Here is a 23,875-nt window from a genome sequence, read left to right as displayed (position 1 = left end):
TAAATCAGCAGTTAGGCGAACCCCGAGATATGTTGCCTGAGTGCTAAGTTCTAAAGAATGATTGTTTAGTTTCGAAACTGCAGAGACAATTTTACGTTTTCTTGTGAATCTAACATAGACACATATGGATGCATTAAGATATTTTTCATTTATCACGTCACTCTGTTATCTTATTTTGGTCACCCTGTAGAATTTCAGCGTCGCCAGACACGTCCTTGTATAAAACGCAGTCGTCAGCATACAATCTGACACTCGATATAATTCCATGCTTGATATCATTATTACAGTTTATAAAAAAAAGAGTGGGCCTAAAACAAATCCTTGTGGAACAACTGAAGTTATTTCTGCACATGATGAATGAACACCATTTATGATGACACGATGTTTACTACCGTGGAGATAATTGGCTACAAACTGCACAATATTTGCTTCGTTGTTTAGACTACGTCGTTTATGCAGTAAAATGAAGTGATTCACTACATCAGAAGCTTTCCTGAAATCCAGAAATACACAATCAATTTGACAACGTTTATCGGATGCAGAAGCGAGGTCATGATACAATTCAAGTAGTTGCGTGTTACGTGATAGCCATGCTCGAAAACCGTGTTGAACTGGAAAAAAGTTTTACCAGTCTTATCTATTGGACCTACATTTCTAAATTTCCAAACATCAGGCAGACGCCCACTTTCTAGCAACTTCATAAATATTATCAATAGATAGGACTCTATCCTATCGGCACAAGATTTCAGTTCAACATTCGGAATTCCATCCGGTCCAGGTGTTTTTCCCAATTTTTTTATTGCACAGTAATGTTTTTATGCCGTCGTGATCGAAGGTAAGATTTTTCAATTTACTGCTAAATTTATCAACAGTCGAAGGTAGCGATCTAGGTGCAAAAGTCGGAAACACTGACTAAGTATCTATTGAAAGCGGCTCTCTTAACGCTGTCGTCTATCACAAGATTATCATCGACCAGAAGAGCGGGGACGCCAGTCACATCCTTACGCGGCAATCTACATACTCCCATACCTCTTTGGGACGGTCCTTAAGTTTTTTTATTAAGAAAAAGAAAATATTTCGATTCTGCCTCTTTTATGTGATGAACAGCAATATTATGTGTCTGTGGACTCGACAAAAACAATCTCTACAGGGGCGTGGCGTAACTTTGATTATAGCGCACGTAGACCGTCAAAAAGTCATACATTAGGTAGCTGCCATGTCAAGTGGAGCATAAAATACTTTCTATTTAACAAAAAAAAAAATTAATTAGCAAGGGTGCTGCATACCTCCAAATTGAATTGACCGGCATGTTGTCAAAAACAAACTTCAACAGCCAGGTTATGCCCGTTGCTGTATTTGTTGTTGTTGTATAAGAAAATGTTCACTTGGGAACGCACTATTTTAGGCAAGATTTGATATGAGTACGAAGGTGCGCATAGAATAAAGTAAACAATTTTGATGACTCCATACTGAATGATTCTTCGCCCGCATCACGGTGCTGAGTGTAAGCGATGTTGGTTAGGGAAGCAAGCGATGTGACTGTAGCTCGGTGTTTTTATGAAAGGTAGACTGAAAAAGCCTGCACGAAAAGTTTCGTGACATTTAGAAAATAATATTGCTCTTAGCTCAGTTGCGTCGTCATCATATATATTGTGAAACGCACTTCAAAAACTGTATTCCTTATTTCTAATTACACTTACAATTATACACTAATTAATTCCTTATTTCAAGAACCCAACTACGATTCAACTTTTATTACAGCGACGCAAGAATGTACTGATAACGGGTATTTTAGTCGACCTACAACACTTCGTGGCAACCTTTAAATTGAGGTAAAATATATGTGACAAAGATAAGCAAAAGGATTTTGAGTCGTATAAACCTCACGTTTTATATGTTAATCTAGATTTTCTTGTATTGTTTCGTTGAAATTTATTAACGCCATTTATTATTACTAGTACCTGAAGAAAAAAGTTGTACAAACAATAAAAAAAAATCTATAGAGTCTACTTGTTTCAAGGTGCAGCTAAGGAGTTAAAACCGGTTTGAACCGATTGGAACCAATATCAACCGTTATTTCTTCTCTCCGGAGTTGAACCGGAACTGAACCAGAAATTGTGTGTCTGAACCCGAACCGAACCGATAAAAATGTTGTTTCAATACGCTAGATGGCACTCGATCCGACGGAGGTGGAGATTATGTTCGGCGCTCCTCGCACTTTTCTTCGACGCAGATAGATGGCGCCCGAATCAGGGAGCCCATCGATCTGCTTGTTTCTTCCCCATTATATCAGCACTTCTTCTCCATTACGTCAACATAGAGAGTAGAGTTTCTTCCTCGGATGTCTGCTCACCTTCGCAGCATCACCGCACCGTTCGCCGTTCGCCGCTCACGACCGTGGGCCTCTTCTGCCACTTTGTCTATTTCACTGCGCCCTTCTTTGTGGGAGCGTAATCCACGCCGGCGTGAAACGAACCAGTCCTAGTTTGAGGCCTGCTCCGAACACAATCTGTCCGCGCCCCCTCCCCGGCGAAAGCGGCGAGTGGCATCGCCTAAATGTCGAAAATAATCCGTGGAGAAGGGGAACAAAAGGGACAAAGGACAAACACAAATCTCCAAACACACCTAGGTTACTGGTGCGTGACCGAAAAATTCCGCCTGGTCCGGGTATTGAACCCGGGACCTCTCCATTTTCAGTGGAGCACTCTACCAACTGGGCTAACCAGGGGTTAGACGTCAGTAGAGCAGACAGGCTTTATCAGCTGCCACCAGTCTAACGCCAACAAAGCTTAAAGGCTTATATATTAAGGTTATCATTATAATGCATTTCAATGCAAAGGTGGAATTGGGCTGGACAAGACAAACGAAAATCATCCCTGTAGATACCCAGACCAAGCGGATTTTTTCGATCACGCACCATTCACCTAGCCCTGTTTGGAGATTTGTGTTCGTCCGTTGGTCCTCTTGTTCCCTTCCTCCAGGGGTTATTTTCGTAATTCTTGCCCAGCTCACTTGCAGCTTTGCATTTAATTTCATTATAATCATAGCCTTAAAATGCAAGCCTTTCACCCTTGTTGGGGATAGACTGGTGCCAGCTGATAAATCCAGTCTGCTCTACTGATGTCTAGCTCCTGATTAGCTCAGTTGATAGAGCGCTCCACTGGAAATGGAGAGGTCCCGGGTTCGATACCCGAACAAGGCGGATTTTTTCGGTCGCCCACCATTCACCTAGCCGTGTTTGGAGATTTGAGTTGGTCCGTTGTCCCTGTTGTCTTCCTTCTCCAGGAATTATTTTCGTCTTTCTTGTCCAGCTCGCTTGCACCTTTACATTTATTTGCATTAAAAACCTAAATGTGTTCCTTGCATCGTGGCCTGACTTTATGAAAACGTTACGTGTTAATGACATTTAAAAAAAAAAGACATAAAAACCTGTTTTTTTTCATAGAACTTAACTATGCATTGTCGAGCGACCAGTTTCCGCCCAGATATGATGGGAGAGTTTACGACCATTGGCCCTTTATTTAAGAACTTACTGCAATCCGCATAAAAAAAAAAAAGATTAGGCTTTTTTCAATATTACTAGTGAAGAAATGCTGTCCAATGAAGCTCGTAAATGTGGGGAGATCAATGGCGCCTGTTGTGGCGAGCGGAATTTTTTTTCTAAGTGGGAATATGTCATTAGGAGCGAACGGACGTGCTCTTAATATTGCTCTTCCTCTGTCTGTTTCTCAACCTAAAGGGATGCAGTACTCGTTACCATGACAAGGTCTCACGAGTCCTTCTGCATTTCATTGGTTTTGATCGACCGGGCATTTGCGGCGAGCAGAAGCAGACCACGTGCCCATTTCCAGTCAAATGAAAGGACAGAGTTTTCATACTATGAACACGGTTTTGTATAAAGTGTCTAAATATTAGTCGCTCCGTGCTCCCGGCCTCCATTGCTCACTTCTTCCCCGTCGTTTCAATCACTAACCTCATCATTCAATTTTGAAGTAGGAGGAAGATTTCGGCAAGGCTTGAATTTACTTAAAGCAAGCCAAACATTTAGTACTTTTCAAGCACGGGTTGATCTAATTTCCTTGCCGATGATTTGTAATATATGCAACAAAAAGTGATTTTTCAGTGAAAATGTTCGATGTCTTTTTATATTTTTCGCTGCTGAACATTTCGCCCGTTAGCCGTTTTGGCGCTGCAAGCGAGAAACGCAAGCATCGTGGCGCCGCGTTATGAAAACCCTACTATATAAGCCGGTAGTGCGAGTATCGGACCACGTGCATCCCCCTAGTTCTTATAGGGCCGCTAACGCCTCCCTAGTTCTTAGGGGACACCTAATCTAAAACTCCCAAATGCCTGGAGCTCGTGCCGGAAATGTTCAAAAACTCCGCGAAGGGGTGTCCAAAGTTTCAGAAAACCTGAAGAGACACAACTCCGTCATGTGTCGTGCGGCGGTCCGCCTGTGCCCGATTTTCTGCCGGGGGAGGGTGTATGCATTTCTTTGCGAAAGTTCGCTTGTGTGTTTCTCGGGGACCATGAGCATACTCACCACGTGGGTCCGGAGAGCCACTCACACGCTCTGTTGTCTGTCGGTCAATCGCTCAAGGTTTCTGCTGCTCGCCAAGTCTCGAAAACAGGAAAGGGAAGGATCCGAGGGCGCGGCAGAACAGATGGACAGGCAACAAGCATACCATTGGCAAGGTGGAGTGTGACCGGAAGCCTTATGACCACCGAGGTCACCGAAAAGCGGAGGAGGCGAGGAAGAAAGTCGTGATGTTTGCCTGACGGTGTCCAAACAGAAAACCGACACCCGGACCAACTTCCACGGCATACAGCGCAGTTGTGTCGTCTCACTATTTCTGAAGTGTCCTGTTTGGACAGTCCTTGAGACCGCCACATCTGCCTTATAGACCAACTCGGGGCTCTGACGTGACGCCTCTGCGGTAGCACTGTTGTCGCCACGGCGAAAGCGCGTAAGCTTTGCCTCACGCGAATCTGGTTTCTGCGCTTGCGCGGTGCCCACACCTGGTGTGGGCAAACGCGGACTTGTTTGTAAACGGTATGTCGGTCTATAAAGACCACTCCTATAGGTAGCTGAAATCACGAATAAAAATTAGTCTGAGATGTGTCACTGAGCATAACGTTTCGCGCGTGTCGTCATGCTGAGTGCCACAGTGTAGGTTGTTATTTCTTTTAGCCGTCATCAGCCTCGCCATCGGTCGCAGCTCCTTCTGTAGATTCGAGCGATTGCCTCTTCGGAGTGCATTGCGGGAAATAGATGTACAGGACATCTTAAGGAGTAGTGGCTCTTAACGCTGTGCCGCTAGCGAAGCACATGATTTGCGGCAATACCTTGCCATATTTAGCTCAAGCGCATGCCATCAGGCATCACCTTGGCGATACTTGCAGAGTCAAACAAATTCACCTAGAGATTTAGCCACTTGCGATAAAGATACATCAAGAGGCCTTAACGACCATCCATTGATCGGACCATAGCGAGGTTGTATCGCAACTGGTGCCACTGGAAAAAGGAAAGTAAAGAAGGGAAAAGGCGGGCGTCTCGTTAAGGAACGATTGGTATCGCGTTCTTCCGACCGCCAGGGGTCGCGACTAACGGATTGCAGACCGCGACCAATTAAGGGAACGACCATCATCCACAAGGTCTCCATTACTCACCGCCCAACACTGGGGCTTCGGTTTCCGGGGCCCTTGCTCCCAGGACCGAGCCCGTACAGCGGAACTATCAGAAGATGTTTTAGGGAGCGAATGGTGGAGGCCCCCGGGAATCGCGTCGGTTCTCGAACGAGCGAGCCTTTATTCAGCATTTCCGGCATTCATAGTTGACCGCCTTCTTGTCTTCGTTCTTTCTCTTCTCCACGTCCACGGCGGCTAAATAACGGAAGTGTAGGGGAAGCCCATATCCCGGTTTTTGGCAGAAACACCCCGGAATAAAGACCGCCGAAGAAAGAACGAGAGCGAGAGACATAGGCATATAACGAAAAAAACAAACAAGGTATGAAAGATTAAGTGGTAGACAAAGAGGAAGAAAGAGTGAATGAGATAGTATGTAATATACAGAGAGGGATATAGAACGATTGAATAAAAAAAAAGTAAGCGATAGACAGGGGGTGAAAACAGTCGATGAAAAGTGATTGGTCGACAAAGAAAAAGGAAAAGAGTAAGTGGTAGGTGGAATGAAAGCGAAAGAGCAAGGGCCAAATCGAAAGAGAAGGAAAGAAAAAGTAAGTGAAATACCATGTAATAGAGAGAGAGAGAGAGTAAATGGTTAAGATGTGAGTGATAGAAAAACAAGAAGAGAAGAGTGAATGAAAGATAGAGTAAAATATTGAACGAAAGACTATGTAGTAAAGAGAAAGAGAGAGAAAAAGTGGATGAAAAAGTAAATGACAGAGAGTGAAGGAGGAGATGAAGAAATGCGCTTCGAGTTTAGCCACATGTTGAATAAAGTACAGACAACTTCGTCCAAATTTCAAGCAAATATCATACATTTTGTGCAAGGCTCGGCCAAGTATATCGCTGCAGAAAATCCTACATAAAGCTAAACTTTTAAGAGATATATAGCTGGTTGGGTAGAAACTAAGAAAGTAAAAGAACCGTCAACCCACCCCTTGAAAAATAGTTGTCCTAACGTTTCGAAACCGACTTCATTCTCCTTCAGGGGCGACTATAATTCGTTGAAGAGCAGCAACCTCTACTGTTGTGGTGACATTCGCTTTGTCTTCGGCATGTGGCATAGAGCTTTAATGTATACGAATGATAAAACGCCCAGGGATCTGTTGATGTTGCCTGGTGTATTTTGAATACGCCACGATTCAATGGGCCACGATTCAAATATTAAGCCGCAGCGCTGCGCTCTTGGTCGAATTCACGCACGTCGCTTTTGTGTTGGAGAAACATTTCGAGGAAATTTTTTGTTTCGCCGATGTAAATGAGGGGCCAATCAGAGGAGGGATTTTCGTGAACGAATTTGGCCGTGCATAAGTCGTCCCAGTAATGGCATATGTTTATGGGCGACGGAATTCCATCTTTTGCCAGCACGCGGGCCAGTGCCTCACTTCTACCCAACGTTACTAAATTACCTCCGTTGTGGAACTCCCGAGGAAGGAGGCACCACCTTCACTCACCTCAGTCCGCCTCCTGTCGTTCGAAGCGCCATCTTGATTTTCGTTTACAAACTGTGTGTTCCATAAAGTACGGATGAACGCCATCTAGATGTTGCGCTTCGAAACGTGCGTATTCCGTAGAATACAGTACAGTTATCATAGAAGCCGCCCGGCGCGTCGAACAACGGGAAGCGAGTCGTGGTGAGTGGGGGGGTAATACTCGTGCATGCAGCGTCTATGAGCAGTTAAGTAACTGAGCTAATCAATAACGTTGCTTTTACCCTTTACATGGCACGTCGGTGAGCGTTGTTCTTTATTGTTGTAGAGCGCACCGAGGAGTTCAACCTTGACTGCGGGTAACTCGATGAATAAAACTGCTGGTGTAGCGTTGTTCTTGAGATCTCCAATGACAGTTTCCTCTTCAAGTTTTCCGTCTGTTTTGGGAGAGCAGATAGTCCTCGCTCTGAAGACGAGTGTGGATATCACCGATGCTTCGCGACTCGTCGGATGGTTTGAGTCAGACCGGAGATAACGTTCTCTGTGCGTTGACTTTCTTCCGGTATGCAAAACACTCGAGTATGTCATCTCTTTTCTTGATCAGTACATTGAGGAAAGGCAGTGCGTTGTTTTTCTCGCGTTTCCCGGTAAACTGAATGGCGGGCTCGACGGAATTGAGGTGTGTGAAAAAGCTGTCTATTTGTGACCTTTCAAAGATACAGAAGCAGTCATTGACGTAGCGGAGGAAAACTTAAGGGCTCGCAGAAGAGGACCGAAGGCACGTTGTTTGATGTCTTCCATGGTTAAGTTCATCATGGTAACGGAAATAGATGAGACCACTGCTGTGCCGCTTGTCTGCTTAAAATGTTCTCATCTGCAAGTGAAGGATGTGCTGCAGAGGCATAATTCGAGGTGTCGGCGCAGTTCATTCATACTTAGTGTTTCCTTCTCGTTCGGGTTCTTGTCTTTCTCAAGGGCAGTTCTAATCGTGGCGATTGCCAGATGAACAGGAACGCAAGTGAAAAGAGAGACCACATCGAAAGACACGAGGGTGCTTTCAACGTTGACCTTCATTTGCGAAACAAGTTCCACAAAGTGACCAGCGTTACGAACATAGGCTTCTGTTTGTCCAGCGGGAATGTAAATTGTGGGGTGCAGGTAGCTGCATGCAGGTAGTTGCTATGCATGTAATGTTTTAAGGATTTGTTGGAGTTCCTTTAATTTTCTAAGAAAATCAGTCATCTGCATTAAGTTCTCCTATCAAACTCTTCACGTTACGCTTATTGAATAGTAGGCCGAAAGATCCGTGTTTTTTATAAGCCATAAATAAAGAGTGAATGGATAAAAATTACATGACAGGTAAAGAGAGAAAAAGAGTGAATGAAAGAGTAGGTGATAAACAGAGGAATAGGGGATAGGAACTAGGTGATAGACAGACAAAGAAACAAACGAAGGACTCAGTGATGGAGATTGAGAAAGAGAGTGAATAAGAAAGTAAGTGATAGACACAGAAAGAAAAGAGTGAATGAAAGGCTAGTCGATAGGCGCAGAATAATTGTATGCAAGATCAACTGTTAAAAAAAAGGAATCAAAACAAAATTATAGAAAGAGAAAGAAAATGAAAGAAATTGTAGTTGATATAAAGAGAGAAAGAAAGAGTGAATGGAAAAGTAAGTGGAAGAGAGGGATAGAGTGAGAGGAATGGTGAATAAGAAAGTGATAGATAAAGAGAGAGTTGAAAACGTGAATGAGAAAGTACGGGACCGACATGAGGAGAGAAAAAAAAAAGTATTAATAACATGAACCAAAGAGAAAAAAGAAGAGAGAACAGAAGAGAGAGAAAGAAAGATAGAGGAACAGAAATAGAAAAAAAAAGAACCAGATAAATCAGACAGATATAGACCTTTGCAAAAAGTGCTCCCTGGCCGCCGCCATTTTGCGAATCGAGCGACCCCTATCAGCCAGAAATGTCTGCCACCCGCCTGAGCTGTGGAAACCCGGTAAGCGCGGCTCCCCACCTGCATTGTGCGTTCGGAGTTCGCTGACTTTTCTTGAAAGCTTTTACTCTATTTGCCTGTTCAGGATGCTTACACATTTTGTGTTATCTTCCACTGTGACAACCAAAGAATACCAGGGCTCGTAGCCTGTTCGACCTTCGCAGGAAACAAACGAAGAAAGCGAACGTCAAGCAGCACGCGACGCGGGCCGTTCGACATTCTTCGAGGATTAGTTCTGTTGAGATAATCTCCGAAAAGCCTTCCCAGCTATGTTTTCGGTCTTTGCGAAAAATAACTGATAGGGTCCGGGGTATGGGGACGGAATAGACACGTTCGGTTTAGTTGCTTTGGTGCTGTGCAGAAAATCAGCAGTCCTCAGAACGTGACCCCAGACAAATCCGGATTCCGTCCGATCGTCGTGAAGTGACTATCGTCGACACTGTACATTGGATTGCTATGTAATTTTAGACCTTTCTCCAAGCCTGATCGGACAACGCGGCACCTTGTTCTATTGATGAGATTTGTTGAATTTCATGTTGTGGGCAGGTAATACCCACGCAGTTCAAATATTCTGTGTGGTGAAATAGTTTTGACAGTTAACACCTTCGTAGATTGAAACGACTGAATGTATGGTGCTGTAAAAAGATCAACAGAAATTGAAACAAACATTTCAATTGCATTTGTTTTGTAGTGCTCGGACTCGCCAAAAAATCTTTCATTTCTTTGTTTTTGTTCCCAAAAATAGTACAATACGTTCTGAAAAACTCCAAGAAATTCTATTCGCCATAGATCACTAGGTAAAAAATAGAAGGCGGCAATTTAGCCTTCACTAGCGTGCGGAAGTTCGCCTACGCAGGTTGCCACAGCCCACTGAATAGAAAACCCACAGCCCAGCGCAGTCGGGCAACACTGACGTACCCTCTCAAAACCAGGGACGCGCGCTGTGAATCGCTTCGTTCGAGACTGCCGCTGGAAAGGTCTATAGAAATGGGAAAAGACAAGCGCCGAAAGACTAGGACAAGGTAAGAAGACGACGACAAGAGGCGCATTCGCAACTGTAGTTTTATTTATAGAAAAACAAGGGAAAGACATCGTGCCAGGGGCACGATGTCTTTCCCTATCTTTGCCTTGCTGCTGACAGTTGGTATGGAAAGACTGCTACGTTAGCCTTGACGGTCGGGCTTTAACGTTCAACTGATTTAGTTTACTAGAAATATCATCTTGGTATGCGAACGCAAAAGGAGACAGGGGACACACAAAAACACGTGTCCGTGTCTGACGTGTTTTTTGTGTGGCCCTTGTCTCTTTTTGCGTTCGCATACCAATATGTTTAACCAACACGCTCTCCCCATTTTATGTAGAAATATCAGATGTCGCAGAAATCTTTAGGAGGAAGGGGTTGCTGACACCAATTCTCCAGTGTGCATGTTCGCAGTTCCATCCTCGCGAACGGTCTCTCTCAGTCAAGGGCAGAGACGTTACAGGGGAAAGTCATTATCAGCTATTTTCACATTTACATACAAACACGAGAATGACGAAAACAAGCTGTGAGGCCGCCAACACGTGACATAATGGACGGCAAGAGCGGCAGGCGAGAGTTGCCACTTAGGGACCACTCTTGATGTATGGACAACATGGGACGCCAAAACACCCGTCAAAGACCCGTTTTAGGCACCGTATCTGCAAGCCGCGATACGACGGATGGCTGGATCGGTGGATGCTAAAGGCCCGTTCCTACAGTTGCGACTTCTTAGAACCGAGTTCATTGAAACCTCTTAGGATCTCTTACAACGAGATGACGCACTGGAACCACCTATCGGGCAGCAGTAGAACACAGCGTTTTGTTTCTTTTCGGCGCCATTATTTTTGTCCTGACTTAAAAAAAAATATTTTGTCAATGTTATAAACGAACACTTTCCATTAGTGGTACGTACATTGGACCTCGCAAATACCGCCGAACCTCCGCTCTAGTGAAATGCAGTTCCAGGGTCACCGCATCGATAGCGCCAGCATGTCAGTGTGTTCTCGCGCCGTAAGAGATTTTAAGAGGTACTAAGGCATCGCAAGTGTGTGAACGTGCCATAACGGCGGTGCCCTTTATAGCGGGCGGTAGCTTGCTCCACCTAGCACATAAACGATAAACCAAAAGCATTATTCTTCCTCTCGTCCTTCCCAGGCAATTTTCTGCCCATCTGAAATTTCTATCACTGGGAGGTGTGGGATATCACCAGGATTACCTTTGGGTAATCGAGGAAACAAAAACACCTGAAATCATCTCAATCTGCCTCCTCCCCCCTTCGAGGAAGTCGTCAATTTCCCTCTGATCAAACCTAGTCGGCGTTACCCCAACGTCGGGCCTACTGCGAGACAGGGTTGAGCCCTTAAGCAGAAGCCAAGCGGGAGGAGTCCCAATTTTCCTCTTTTAGTTGTACGCCATTCAGTTTCCCTCGATAATTTCCACCCAGTCGTCTCATATCCTCTCTGGTTTTAAAGTGCGCTTATTTTCTATTCTTTTATTTTATTCTGCAAACTCCAGCGCTCCGTCCAAATCCGTCGCCTACTCCGGGAGGGCGGGGAGCAAGCGTTGTGCATCTTAACACCCCATGTTATGTCTCGTCGCCCCTTTGGCATACGGCACACTACGTATCTATTTCCTTATACTTCGTCGTTTGTTCCGGCATTTTTCAAGGTTACCAAGGGAAGGCGCAGAGAACTGTGAACTCAACCAAATTCGGCGAAAGTCGACCACTTCGAATAACTGCGAGGAGAGCTTTAGTAGCACTTCAAGTGTAGAATGGTGCATTAAAATCGCACTCACCAGCGCGTATCTGGGGTTCGTCTGGTACAGGGTGCCGACCCGGGTCCAGTTGAAGTGCTTGAGGAGTGAAACTCGGGCCTGGTTGAAGACGGACTCGGAGGGCACCACCCGGAAGAAGTTGGGGTAGCTCTCCAGCGTGTACATCGGATGCGTGTCGGCATAAGTCAACTGCACGGGACATCAGCAAGGGGCAAAAAGAGCAGTTAGAATTCTTTAGATAGACCTGTGGTAATGCCTTCCCAGAGGCGGTTGTTACGGGGAATCATCAACATTTGCTTTAAGAACGCCCTTAATAAATCATGCTTTCACTTAGTCAAGGATAGCTTTAAGAATCAAGTAGCGAGGCTCACGGCCGCGGGCTACCCGTTGCGCCTCTTAACGGCAGTCGCAGAAACTCTACTAAAGAGAAGACGGATTGAGAATGCTGAACAAGTTAACAGGAAAAACAGGAACATCACAGTACTACCGTACCTACACAAAATATCCCACAATCTGAAAAAAGTGGGACGCCGAGCTGGTGTTCACGTGGTCTTTTCGGCTCCAGACAAGCTATCTATGATGTGCAAAAGAGTGAACTCTCATGTAATAGAGAGACAGGTGTGCGCCAAGAAACACCAAAGCCAGTTTGTTACATGCGTTGCGGGTGTTGTCTACTCTATTCCCCTGTCCTGTGGCCGGAGATACATAGGGCAGTCAGGACGTTGTCTTAATGAGCGTTTAAGAGAGCATCGTTATAATGTGTCTCAGGTTGTGTCGGGGCACCTTGGGGTGCATTGCCGCGATTGCGGATGTACTCCGTTTTTCGAACGATGCACGGTCATCAGAAAACAAAAAGATAAATTGACACGTGAGATTATAGAAGCCCGCGCCATTGGACAATCGGGCTCTGAGTGTGTTAGTGCCCCGTCACTTGCCTTGACGGAAAAGGAGTGTATTTTTCTACTCAGATCGGAGAGCAACGGCGCCTGCAGATGACTCTAGGAACACGTGTAGTCCTCCTCTTGTGTTTCTTTTCTTGGCTTTTGGGCCGGGCAAATTGTGTATTTATACAGGTTGTCAGTGCCAATAAAGCTCAGTTGTAAGTCAGCGCTGTGTGTGTCTACCGCCTTCTACTCTGTCCTTGTCCTTGCGCTGTTTGTTTTCCGCTTCGGGAAGACCAATCGCTCAGATCCTCAGTATTCTCGGAGAATGACAATGCTAATCCTACGTTTAGACCTAAAATGTGAAAGCCGTTTACAACTCCCTGTGACGCCGAATTAGAGCGCACCTCTTGAGGAGGAGGAGGGAAAGGTATGGAGAGGGGGCTATGCCCGTCCTCCTCTCCTGCTCGGCTCCCATTTAGGGGAATTATTTCCGCTAAATATAGTGGGGATTTTTTCCGCTAAATTTAGCGGGAAAATATTTTGTTAGATTTATCCGGGAAAATTTCGAAAATTTTCCACTAGATTTAGCAGGGAAAAATTCCGCTAGATTTAGCTGGGAAATCGTTCCGCTAAATTTAGCGGGAAAAATTTCCCGCTAAACTTAGCGGAGAAACTTTTCCGCTAGATTTTCCCCGCTAGATTTAGCGGAGAAATTTTTCCGCTAGATTTAGCGGGGAAAATCTCCCGCTAAATTTAGCGGGGAAAGTTTTCCGCAAGATTTAGTGGGGACATTTTTCCGCTACAATTAGCGGGTCAAATTTTCCGCTAGATCTAGCGGGAAAAATTGTGCGACAGATTTAGCGGGGAAAATTTCGCGCTAGATTTATCGGGGAAAATTTTCCGCTAAGTTTAGCGGGGAAATTTACCCATCATGCACCGCGCGGTTACGCCGACGGCGACGCCGACGCCGGTCAAGCCGGAAACGGGTGACACTGAGCATCAAGTTTTGCTTTTAGAGCTGCGCTCTAAAAGCAAATTTGATGCAGATTGCGGCGACTGGCTATCCCGAGTGCTGTGCGGGATTTAGACGTATCAGATTTCTTGAAGTGCGGTCTGGCTACCGTGGGCGCGCCTTAGCGAGGCTCGACTATCGGACAATGCGCGCGCACCAAGAGCAAGAGGACGGCGGCCAGAGGTCGCACTTGCAATTTGCTTCGACGGGAATAAAAAAAGTCGCCTTCTGCGTGTACCGCCATCTTCTGTCTAGTGGGCAGTGGAAGGTGTTCAGTGCACGTGCTCTTTTCTGCGAAATACCGAACGTCCGCGCATACGTCCGCAGCTCGGGGGTATCTTTCGCCCTGATGAGGAACTGAAAAGGTGTCTATACAGCCTTTCACTTTAAGTCCCACAGTGGTCGACGCTACAATCCGGTGATGTCAATGAAGCAACATCAGTTGTGCGTCGACATGGCGGCCATCGCCCTTTCCGCGCTTGCTATAACCGACTCAAGCAATAACACGGAGGTAATGCGTCACGATTCTCCGCTTTTATTTATAGTGCGGGATTGGTTCAGCCGGTTATATCAAATCTGTATAAACGGCGAGTGCTGTGATGGTGCACTTTTGTAGCTTCCTGGTTGACTCCATCGGAGTTAAAGCGAAAGGGAGTTTAGGTGCAGACCCAACTCTTTGATTACATCCGTTCCGCTCGCAACAATTCACATCTATGCATCCACAATCGGTTAGGTTATTATCGGTTAAAGTTTAGGCTTAGTTAGGTTAGGAGATTCAGTTTCAGTCAGGTTGTACTGGTTTAGTTTGCACTAGTTCATGCTATCTTTGCTCGGATTAAGTTAGGTTTTTGTAATCGCGACCCTTTCACTGTCATAAACGCTGGTTTTGTTCGGTTCTATTTGTCTCAGTGGATCTTAAGAGGTTGATAAATATTTGAACCCTCGCAAGTTTTGGCGCTGATGGCTTCACCTAAAGTTCCGTTGAAGCCTTTCCTACTGAATGGGGTTCTTTTTAATTGTCCGTTGTTTTATTTTCATTGAAACCAAGAGCGTCATGCATTTTAGTAACGCACTAAGTCCAGTTTAAAAAAAAGAAGTCCCAGATGTAAAGCCAACAACACAAACACATGAGCATCAGGGAAAAGCGTCAATGCACTTCGAAAATGCTCGCTTACACTCGTACAAACCAACATGGAAATCAAGAGATGTCGGCGACAGCTTAACAAAGGCGGGGCGTGGCGAGTCCCGAGCGTCTTTTTGATAGCCATTGGGACTGCGGCATTAGCCAATAAGAACGCCGGACAACCAATCACAACGCGCGAACACCCGCCCTGCCTTTATTGAACTCTTGCTCACTAATGCCCGAGACCAACTCGAGCGACAACCAGAAACAAACGACAGCGACGATCGTCAAACTGGAGTCTTTCGTAATTTGACAGGCTTCGTAGGACAAAGGGAGGCTATGCTCAAACACGAGCATCGTGCACGCGAAGGTATCTGCGCCAGGCTCGCAATCACTCGGGCTTACTTCATGAGCACCGAACGACGCAACGCCTGCCAAAATCTGTTTGAGGCTTGTCGCTGTCGTTCGTTTCTGTTTGCCGATTTGGTGGGACTTGGGCATATAAACTCGAAATCGGTTAAAACCACCTAAAGACGAGGCACGAGATTTTTGTTATATAAACCGGAAGAATAAAGCGAAATGCAAATAAGGACTGAACCTTTCAGGAACACGCAAGTATGTACGGTTCAGTAACGCCGGAGTATTAAAAACTCGATTGACAACCTTCCATAGGTACGTTAAACCGAATATTTTTTTCTTATATTTTTCAGAGTCGTTATATTATTAAAAAAAACACCAAAACGATGGTTATAAAAGTCACGATCACTATAGATGAGCTAGTCACTTTAACGCAGTTCGAAATGTTTGAGGCAAGCTCAAGGAGGCTTCCCGAAAAAACGCGAAAAAATATTAAAAACGTAGTGGGTTTTTAAATTTGCTTACCATACTCGTTATAGCAACTAAAATGCTAAGTAGTTTATTAATGTTTGGAAAAAGCCCCGGAACACTTCCGTTCTGAACTAGACTGCATATTTCGCGATACTTGCGAAATCAAGTATACGCGCTATTCTCTTGCAATGGCCACTTATAGCACTGTCTGACTTAATTCACCCTACAGATAAAAGAACAATACATAAAAAAATGAGGATATATATGGGAACGGGAAGTGTGCCGAGGCTACTCAATGAGTGGCGCCACTGAGTTTGTTGCTAATCAAAGAAGGGGGAATATTAGCATAAAGTATATGAGACTCCAGGACAACTAAACATTCCCCAGAATGAGCGCCATCAGAAAAAATGTCCAGCTGTACCATGGCGTAAAAGTCAGGAAGTCAATTTGCCTTGATATGTGCTGCAACCAGCGATAATTTCAAAGGTTCAAAACATATATTAACTATTGTTTAAGTATAGCCCAATATTCCTTAGTAATATTATGGCACCAAAAGTTTTACCCATGTCTCGCGCCAGTTATTAACCTAGTAAAGGGGCACTGACAGAGTACTTATGCGTGGCGATGTTTTTCATTTGAGCGTGGACTACGACAGTGCAACTACCCAGGACATAATTCGCGGCACGAAATTCGTATTCTTTTCACCCGAAACCACCGACAGATAATTGATCGGTTTCAGGCGCGTTCACCCTCTCGGTGACGTGCAGTCCAAACCGGGGCATACCGACTATATTCAAAGGTGGGGGCCATCAAGTCATACAATCAACTTTAGAAATGGAAAAGAATATGAACCCCATTTTTGTTGGTTTAAAGAAACTGCAAACACGTTGATAAACTAAAATGTTGCACAGATCACTGGAGGTACAGATCGCGACGCTATTAGCGCCAACAAGCGATCGCAGGTTTTTCCAGTTCTTCTTGAAACCAAAGGATGTAAGTTACGGAAAGAGCTCATTTAGTTCTATAACGTAAGTGATGAAATTTAGTGATCGCTAATGCTATTTAGAAGTAAAATGGGAAAATGCGCCGATGTCGTGTTCGCGCTAACAGTGTCGCGATGTGCACATGATGTACACGGCACCCCCGATATGGCGACGATGGCGGCGCACGAAAGACCAACGGTACGACGGACGTGGGACCGCTATTTCGGAACTGTGGTTCGTGGTACCGGCCAATCGATCTTTAAGCAAAGAACAGCAAGGGGAAGGGATAAAAGTGGGAAACAATTGCACGACAAACGGTTCAATCAACGTCCACATTCTCATCATCCGCTTCACATGTCCGAGACGCGGAGGGAAGCAGAAAACGGTCTAGGGAGCGATAGTCACGTGACTTCCGGCCACTCTTTCCTCCGAGCCTCCATGCACATGTTCCGGTTTTGGTTTCGAGCAGCTGCTCGAAACCGAAACGAGTCACGTATATTGAAAATATACGTGACTCTGTAGTTGCATACGGTTTAGGCGGTCTTCAGACACCATAGCGAAATCTCCTGGCAAAATTAAGCTTTTTCAGAGGATTTGATGGTTTTTAATCAGTAAACTATAACTACGAGGAAGCCTGCATGACAAACTGTTTGCCACTTGTACGACTAGCATAAGAACGCTTTCACGCAAAGACGACATACAAACTCATATACTCAAGTATGCAAAAGTGGACGGAGGTATATGCTTTTTTTTTATTCAACGCAATTAAAGTTCATTTATGTACTGACATTTCTTCCGCAAACAGCGTGAGAATAAGGAATTTTTGTAGGCCGCGTTTCTCTCTCTGCTAAGTCCTCCGCACCGATGAAGCCATTGCTGCGCCTGCGCGCCGATGGCCTTGACTATAGATTTTGGGGTATCGTAGCGGGTTTCGGAGGGCGTTGCGCGACGGTTAAAACAATCTGCGAAAACTCCTTATTAGCAAAATCAGGTCCCGATAGCACGGTTCGGTATTCCAATATGGCGATGGCACTTATGATCATTTCAGCTGCGGTCCCGCTGCTAATACGTCAAACAAAAGAGATTTTGCAGACACCGTCCGAGGCCTTCCTTGCATGACGGCCACATTGGCCACGAAAAAAGTGCCTGCAGACATGTTGGAGACATACATGAAACAAACATACATCGAAGATGCTCGAAGCGTGTCCGCAGATGCCATCATGTCTGTAGCGAATGATGTTCTTTTATGGCCTAGGAGCAGTGATTCTGGCATTATGATGTATCGGATACGAAGTGTCTACTGTAACCTTGCACGGTGAACGAACCACATTTATTTCTTCACTTATTTGTTTATACTGCGAGCATTATGCAGGGTGATTCAAGGAGAGGCCAGGCTCTTTAAATCGACCGCAAAATTCGGTTTCTTAACCTATCGCGCTACGACTTTGTGCAGCGTTGCCCACAGATGGTGCTTTTTTTTGTAAAATTTGCGAAGAGCGAACTTACCTGAGGAAAAAAGTAAAGAAAGAAAAAGCCTTAGCTCCTATGAAAACGCAGCGACGCCATCGATCTTCAAACAACACGGCGCCGTTTCGCACGGGAGACAAGAGATGGCGCAACGAACACCGCCAACGAACGAGCATACTGCGCCGAGAGCCGGCGTCTTCAGCAGACAATCTTTTCGACTCAAAAGCGGTGCCCGTTCCGCAGGCGGCGACAGTCGTGGAAACAAAAACAGGCGCGGTAAAAACAAGGAACTGCAGTTCCTTGCCTGCTAAAGATGCCGGCTCTCGGCGTCCTATGCTCGTTCGTTGGCGGCAGTTGGCGCCGCGACCACTTGCGCCATCTCTTGTCTCCCGCGCAAAACGGCGCCGTGTTGTTTGAAGACCATTGGTTTCGGTGCTTTTCCATAGGAGCTAAGCCTTTTTCTTTCTTTACTTTTTCCTCAGGTAAATTCGCTCTTTGCAAATTTTGCACAAAAAAAAAAAAAAAACACCATCTGTGGGCAACGCTGGACAAAGTCGTAGCGGGATAGGTTAAGAAACCAAATTTTGCGGTCGATTTAAAGAGCCTGGCGTCTCCTTGAATCACCCTGTATATATAAGTCGAGGCGGGAAGTACATGCAACAAAAAGACAATACAAATCATAGTGATACAATGCAAGAAAATACTCGACAAAGGAGGGCTTACTTAGCGCGTCGTTACAGATAGTTACTACTTTTGAACTCATGACCTGAGGGTAAAAGCAGGAGAGGGGCATCAAAAGTACAAATATAAAGGAAAGGAAAAACACAGAGAAGAGAGAAGGAGAGAAGAACACTGAATGTGAAGCGCAAGAGATAAAACGAGACAAACACATTAGAACGAGTATCTTGTCAGAGGAAAACACAGAAGCTGGCGAAGCACTCAGAAACAACAACAAAGAAAAGGGTTTAAGTAACCAGGCGTCACCTCTGTTTACCCTCGGTTCATCGCGGCTTCTTCGCTCTTTGATTTTTTGTCGCGGTTTTCCCCAAACCGCGGTGCTGCCGCTGCAGGCAATTCATTCCGAGGAGCAAACATTTGCGCGGCTCTGCTGACAACCAGGCTGCCTCGTTGCCCCATCAGCAGAGAAGCGGCTTCCGGTGCGCTCAGGCGAGTCATCTAGACAAGCTGAGACGAGCCAAAACAAAACCGAAACAACGCGACACATCCGACGATGCGATGAGGGTTGTGCCATCGACATGGTCATCGCGTCACTGCCCCCCTTTCAACGCAGATGCACCTTGGAGTGTAGCGAACTTTCGTCGAACCTGATGTTCGACAAAAGTTCGACAAATGTCGAAGGACCTTCGAACTTTTAGTGAAGTTCGACGAAGCTCGACTTCAGATTCAAAAGTCGAACTTCTCGTTTATAGTTCGAACTTCGTGTAGAAATTCGACTTCAGATCGTGTAGGAGTCGGGCAGCACGGTTCGTGTTACCCGACGTCTACACAGAAATTTTAAACTACGGATAAAAAAGATGTCATAAACAGTTAGTTAATATTTTATAAATTGATAATCAATGTTTATGTTCACGAACGCATGAAATGATGAGACGTAAAGGACGGGGACGAAAACAGAACTTCTTTAATTTAGCAACAACATAAAATGAGACGAAATATAATAACCGCTTCTCAAAGGTTTCAACTTTCTCGAAGGTGGAAACAAAATTTATGAAGGAAAAAGAAATTTACTGTAATTTTGTAAGTTTAAAAAGAACTAGCGTCACGAGGAACTATCAGTGATCCGTCATCTCTGTTTTACGGAGAAAGAGAGATAAAATAAATAAAAATAGTGGAGAGATTGACATTCTTAGAAACGGCGCCGGCAACTCCATAAGTTCAAAGTTAGAATAAGAAAGTTATGATGGTATAAAGTATAAAGTACAGAAATATTGTTGTTGACAGCCGCCATTACAAATGAATAAATGATTTCTCTCTCAGATCTGTTGTTGTGCCCCCCCCCCCCCCCCTAAAAAAAAAGAAAAAAATCCGGTGTTCTATTGATTCCAGTTATTGGACATGCGGTTGTGAACGACGAACGGCGTTAGTTCATGCCGATCAAAAAGAAAATATATTTTCGTTTATTATTTTTAAAAGTGTAACAGCGTAGTGATAGAAATAATATCCCCAACCCATATCGCACTTTTCCTCTGTCAGGTGGCGTCATTTCGTTTTTTACATTCTCGCGCATGCGCAGGAGAGTCGAACGTCAGTCGCAGTCTTGTCGAACCTTGCAGTACAGGTTCGAAAAAAGTTAAACCTGCTCGAACTCGGCCCTCGACAGGCTCGCGACGTCCCCAGGAGCAACGTCAGCGCGAGAGACTTTGGTCGAGATTAATGGTCGCTGGGGCCAGCGATCGCCACTGATCCGTGTCCCCCTCCAGCATTTGCTCGGTTCATCTTCCGGTTACACTCTTTTCGCGAGGCCTTCGGCTGAAAGCCCGGCCTTTCTTCGAGGACCTTCGTAAAGCTGTCTGGAGTGAGGTGACATTTGGCGCCTGAGGCAAGCGTGGGGTGGCGCTAGCGCCGACTCGAAACAATGGCGGCCGTGACAGCCGATAGCAGACGACGCCTGGAGAAGGAGCGCCCGCTGTGGCGGAGCTGCGATCGACCCCAAATTGGCTTTGGCCTTTATCAAGATGAATGGTTTTGAACAGGGCGATAGGCGCCTAATGTTTTTGTGAGGCTCGGGCTGTACGTTGCCGCCGGTCTGGTGTTTCACGACCAACGCTGATGCTAGGGTCTGGGTTCGAGACAGGCGCGCCATTGAGCTTGTGGAGCTCCAACCAGGGCTATAGGCGTTATACGTATGTCGACTTCTTTCTTGTGTTTTTAGTGTCTTTTGTATTGATCCGTGCAGGTACGGTTGACTTATCGACTTATCGGAAGGAAGATGTTTTGAGGTCGGGCTGACGGTACGTGCGAAGGAGCTTGTTTTTCTTCGTCTGGTGCTGGCCAATAAGTTCAACCTGGCATGCTCCCAAAACATCGAAGACAGCCCGCACCGTAAAATCTGAATTTATCACCGGTCTTTTTTGCGTTTTTTTCCTAACTTCATGATATTGCCGTGTCCTTTCTGAATAAGACGAATAAAATAAACGGTACAATTAAAACAGACTAAAACAATTTTAACCGGACACAAACGTATTGAAATTAACAGGGCATGCGCACGCTCATTCATGTTGTCTGCTCCAACTGATGGTGTTTTGAGGTTGCTCGTGCTCATACATAGCAATGGCAGATGCGGTCGTCTGCCGTATTTGATGGAGCTTGCGTAATGAATGGTATTGGAGCTCAGTAACGGCGTGGAGCCGAGGGTAGCCGAGCGTTGCGATTCCAACGCGCCGAGATATTGTTCTACCACCGACTGCTACAAAAAAATATCAGGTTCTTGTTAAACACGCGCCAGATTGATCCGCCATGGCCGACCTTCATTTGTTTTGCCAAGATAGCGAGCCACTGAAGCTGGCCTTTACGAGCCTCTATAGAGGCCTATACTGGGGAGAAGGACGCAGCAGCGATTAAAGTGGCAATAACCTGTCCTGTTGTGGCAATGATGAAGTGAAGTGAACAGAATAAGAGGAAACAAAAACTGGAGGTCGGTTATGGCAGTGACAATGCACAGCTGCCTGAAAGTATCTACAATGATTGGTTAATTTATTTCGAACTCAATCAAGAACACGTCTTGAATTCACTATAGATGGCGGCAAACACCCGTGGAAAGGGCGCATTGTTAAGAAGAAAGCAATATAAACTTGTCCTCAAGTCATAGCATTGGAATTTGGGTGGTGGTGAACAGGAATTCTGCAAGGCCCTAAACAAGAGCACGGATTGTACTATCTTCCCATTTCCGCTACTTACTAAGAACTACCAAAGAGTAGACCTGGCGCGTTAAGGCAAGGGACAGCTAGCGCGTGCCCGGTACGAGTCGTAACGAACACGGTCACCCACGCATGATTTTATAGCGTTCAAGGAAATAGATATCTCCCGGCGTTGTATTCTGATGAGTCTACCGTAGACTACGTGTCACCTAAACTCGCGATCCCATTCCTAATATATCATTCGAGACACATCCTTTTGGTTAGACGCTCCTTTCACGTGTGTCGAAGAAAAACTGTATGCGGACATGTTCTAAGCATGAATGAAGCAAACATGTTTGCACTATGCTTCAGAAATGTCCTCAGGTGCTTCTGTCATATCGTCTTCAGCGACGACCGCGTATTTTGTTCATGGTGAACGAGCATTAAGAGATGCGGACAGTTTTCACCCATCAAGACCAATGTCCACGGCAACAACAGTCCTTAAAATCAACAGATAAGAAAAACCAGAGGAACCTTAACTGCTAATACCCCATCGAAGTGTTGATTTTCCACAGCAGCGACAAACGTGTCGTGCTCGACTTCTCGACAAAAGCTCATTTCGACAAGTGTGACGACGGACGTCGCGTCAATAGCCGGCCCGCGGCGGCTTTCAGAGTGCCCGCAGTGCGCTTGGCGACGAAGGTTCTCAATTGTTCGCTCGGGGACTAAATTGCTTTCATTCGTCAGTTCTCTGGAAAGCTCCCATCGATTCCAAGGCTCCTTGGCGCCACCACGGAGGAGAGGAACTCGGTTTCGAGACGTGGGAGTGCGTTTGGAAAAGTGGTTGTCGACGCCGTTGCTTTGTAGCTGGAGAAAGTGGTGGCCCGCCGAACGTTGAACAAGGCCCGATGTGTATCTATATTTGGTTCTCATTTTTCAAATAAGAACTCTAACATTTAAGGACTTTTAATACACGTCGAGTGTGCCGATACCGGTAATGCGGAGCTTTATTATACATTTTTTTTACTTCAGTACGAATAACCAATAATGGTGCGGTAGTGGAATGGCGACGATTATAGTCGGTAGCAGGTTGAGAATGCAGTAGATGCAGCGCCTAGGGCAGGAGCATGCTGCAGTTGATGACACTTCGTCCTCTCACGCAACTAAAGCACATTGGAAGGCACCCCTCGCTTGCTGGAGATGAAGCTTCAACTAAATTCTTAGCCTATAACCGACTAAAAGAATGTGGAACATGTATAATTTATAGACCTTTTCACCCTCCGCCGCATGGGCGCTGCCATCTTGGAATCACGTGATGCGGCCGCCATTAGGTTGCTTCAACTTGTTGCTCCGCTCTCCCGTCCGCGCCTTGGCGGATGCGTTGAATTCGTGGTATTCGTCGCGTTTCACCGCGTCTCTTGCAAGTTGCCTTACTCCGTAAAGTGTCTTCCGTGCAATTGCATTACATCGTTATGCGCACAACGTCTGTAGTTGATTTTGTAACACGTTTTGAATATTTTTTACCGTCGGCGTGCGGGATACGTGTGAAAAGGTTTTAGAGGAACAGGAATCAGCGTTAGCACTTGCGCACATTGAATATCGAGGGTTCAAAAACCAATAAGTTATGAGAACTGAGGTTTGATTACTAATAAGGGCGGAACATTTGCAATAGGAAACCCAATGTTCTTATATTTGAGTGCGCGTTGGTGTCAAGGAACGAAAGAAAAACACTCAGCGTAATTAGCCACGTGTTTTTCCTGAAAGCATGGTGTTTTGTAGTTACAACAGATCGAAAACAGTTTCTTTTGATTA

General features: G+C 45.4%; 1 protein-coding gene and 1 non-coding gene across 2 annotated transcripts in view; both read right to left on the bottom strand.

The window, feature by feature from the left end:
- LOC8034788 (gamma-aminobutyric acid type B receptor subunit 2) overlaps window positions 1-23,875 on the bottom strand; it is a 329,601-nt gene that overhangs the window by 218,456 nt on the left and 87,270 nt on the right. Inside the window, exon 2 of the mRNA XM_042289254.1 lies at window positions 11,931-12,098. Coding sequence (XP_042145188.1) covers window positions 11,931-12,098 — 168 coding nt within the window. The remainder of the gene's footprint in view (window positions 1-11,930; window positions 12,099-23,875) is intronic.
- Trnaf-gaa lies at window positions 2,656-2,728 on the bottom strand. The gene has a single exon. It is a non-coding gene; the product is annotated as a tRNA-Phe (tRNA).

Source organism: Ixodes scapularis, unplaced genomic scaffold, assembly GCF_016920785.2.
Source record: "Ixodes scapularis isolate PalLabHiFi unplaced genomic scaffold, ASM1692078v2 PGA_scaffold12__126_contigs__length_90152505, whole genome shotgun sequence".
NCBI classification, from domain to species: domain Eukaryota; kingdom Metazoa; phylum Arthropoda; class Arachnida; order Ixodida; family Ixodidae; genus Ixodes; species Ixodes scapularis.
Note: the sequence above shows the minus strand (reverse complement) of the source record. Positions and strands in the feature narration are given on the sequence as shown.